This window comes from Fragaria vesca, linkage group LG1, assembly GCF_000184155.1.
Source record: "Fragaria vesca subsp. vesca linkage group LG1, FraVesHawaii_1.0, whole genome shotgun sequence".
NCBI classification, from domain to species: domain Eukaryota; kingdom Viridiplantae; phylum Streptophyta; class Magnoliopsida; order Rosales; family Rosaceae; genus Fragaria; species Fragaria vesca.
Window position 1 is genome coordinate 14,135,889 of NC_020491.1, and position 1,406 is coordinate 14,137,294.

Sequence of the window (1,406 nt, forward strand, 5' to 3'; positions counted from 1 at the left end):
GAGAGAGAGAGAGAGGACATACAAATATGAGTGATCGATGTAACATACCTGAGCAGCCAATCTTCTTAGCATCGAAAATATTCCATTAGTGAAGCCTTCATTGTCAATCAATCCAAAACAGTTCACAGTTGTTAAACGAAAGACCTCTAAATTGGAGGATGTGCCCTGCTGTGATGGTTCTGACAACTTTTTTAAGGAATCACAATCATTTGCATAAACTCTTAAACGACTAATCGATGGGAGATCCGGTAATTGTTGAAGCCTTTTGCACCCCGTCAAATGAATGAATTCAAGCTTAGAAAGGCATTTAATGCTTGCGGGAAGAGTAATAAAATCATTTCCACCAAGACGCAACTCAATTAGAGATGGAAAGCAGTAGCCAATATCATCGGGGATTACTCCTTGACTAAGATGACAATTAGTTAGATCTAACGACAACAAAGACCGTAAAGCCCTTGGAGATGGCAACGAAGGCTCTAGACTCTTTCTTCTGAATAAGGAGCCAAGCTTACTTCTCATAGCCGGTTTCAAACACTCTGTCTCCCCCGTATTTTCTACTAATTTCTTCAGTTTTGGGCATCCTGACATATAGAGCCCTGAAAGAGACTTCAGTTTAAAAATTGCTGTACCCGGTAGTTCCTCAGTAGCAGTACAGGATATGTGAAGGTTAGACAGCTTTTCCATCCCTTCTCCAAATTCTGGAATCTTTAGTTTTGAGCAGTAGGAAAGGTCGAGAGCCTCGAGGGAATCCATTTCAATCTTACTTGGGAAGCTCTTAACATTTTTGCATCCGTGGAGTGTCAACCACTTAAGTTTTTTGTGCACTGCAATGGATGGATGGACCTCCACTAAACCCTCACAATCTGCAAGAATCAACGCCTCAAGGTTCGGCATACCTGTGAAATCTGGGGTCTTCTTCAAATATTTGGAGACATTAAGATCCATACATTTCAATTTAGGCAAGTCCTGTACAATGCATGGAACAAATAATTACCTTTGGAAAATTTAAGATTCTATTGTGAAGTAGAAAACATGATCAACATTGTTACCAGTCTTCCATCCCAAAGCTCAACGAGTTGACTATTCGACATTTCAAGTTCAGCAAGTAAATTTGGTCTGAAACATGCTGGAAGAGACTTGGAAGGATACCAACTCCATCTGAGTATTATCAAAGAATTTGGGAGGAATTTGGGGCCTGAACTAACTATTAAATTATCAAATTCAAGAAACATAAGTTTGAGCATCTTAGAGAAGCATTCAAAATTCCAGTTTGAATCTGCCTCTTCTAATTCTGATAGGCTCAAGCGGATGCCTTTGATTGCTTCTGTTCCCTGGATATTAATTCAGAATAAAGAAAAAGTTAATTCCACACAGGGTCTAATATATATATCATGCTTAAACGAAAT

General features: G+C 39.1%; 2 protein-coding genes across 2 annotated transcripts in view; both read right to left on the reverse strand.

Moving 5' to 3' along the window:
• Nucleotides 1-715, reverse strand: part of LOC101306755 — a 2,027-nt gene extending 1,312 nt beyond the window's left edge. Inside the window, exon 1 of the mRNA XM_004288183.1 lies at nt 49-715. Within this exon, the coding sequence (XP_004288231.1) occupies nt 49-684 (636 nt within the window). The 5' untranslated portion in view covers nt 685-715. The remainder of the gene's footprint in view (nt 1-48) is intronic.
• Nucleotides 716-760: 45 nt separating this feature from the next.
• LOC101312581 (protein SUPPRESSOR OF npr1-1, CONSTITUTIVE 1-like) overlaps nt 761-1,406 on the reverse strand; it is a 2,184-nt gene continuing 1,538 nt past the window's right edge. The window contains exons 3-5 of the mRNA XM_004289290.1: nt 1,050-1,331; nt 897-966; nt 761-774 (exon numbers count right to left, since the gene is read on the reverse strand). Of these exons, the coding sequence (XP_004289338.1) occupies nt 761-774; nt 897-966; nt 1,050-1,331 (366 nt within the window). The remainder of the gene's footprint in view (nt 775-896; nt 967-1,049; nt 1,332-1,406) is intronic.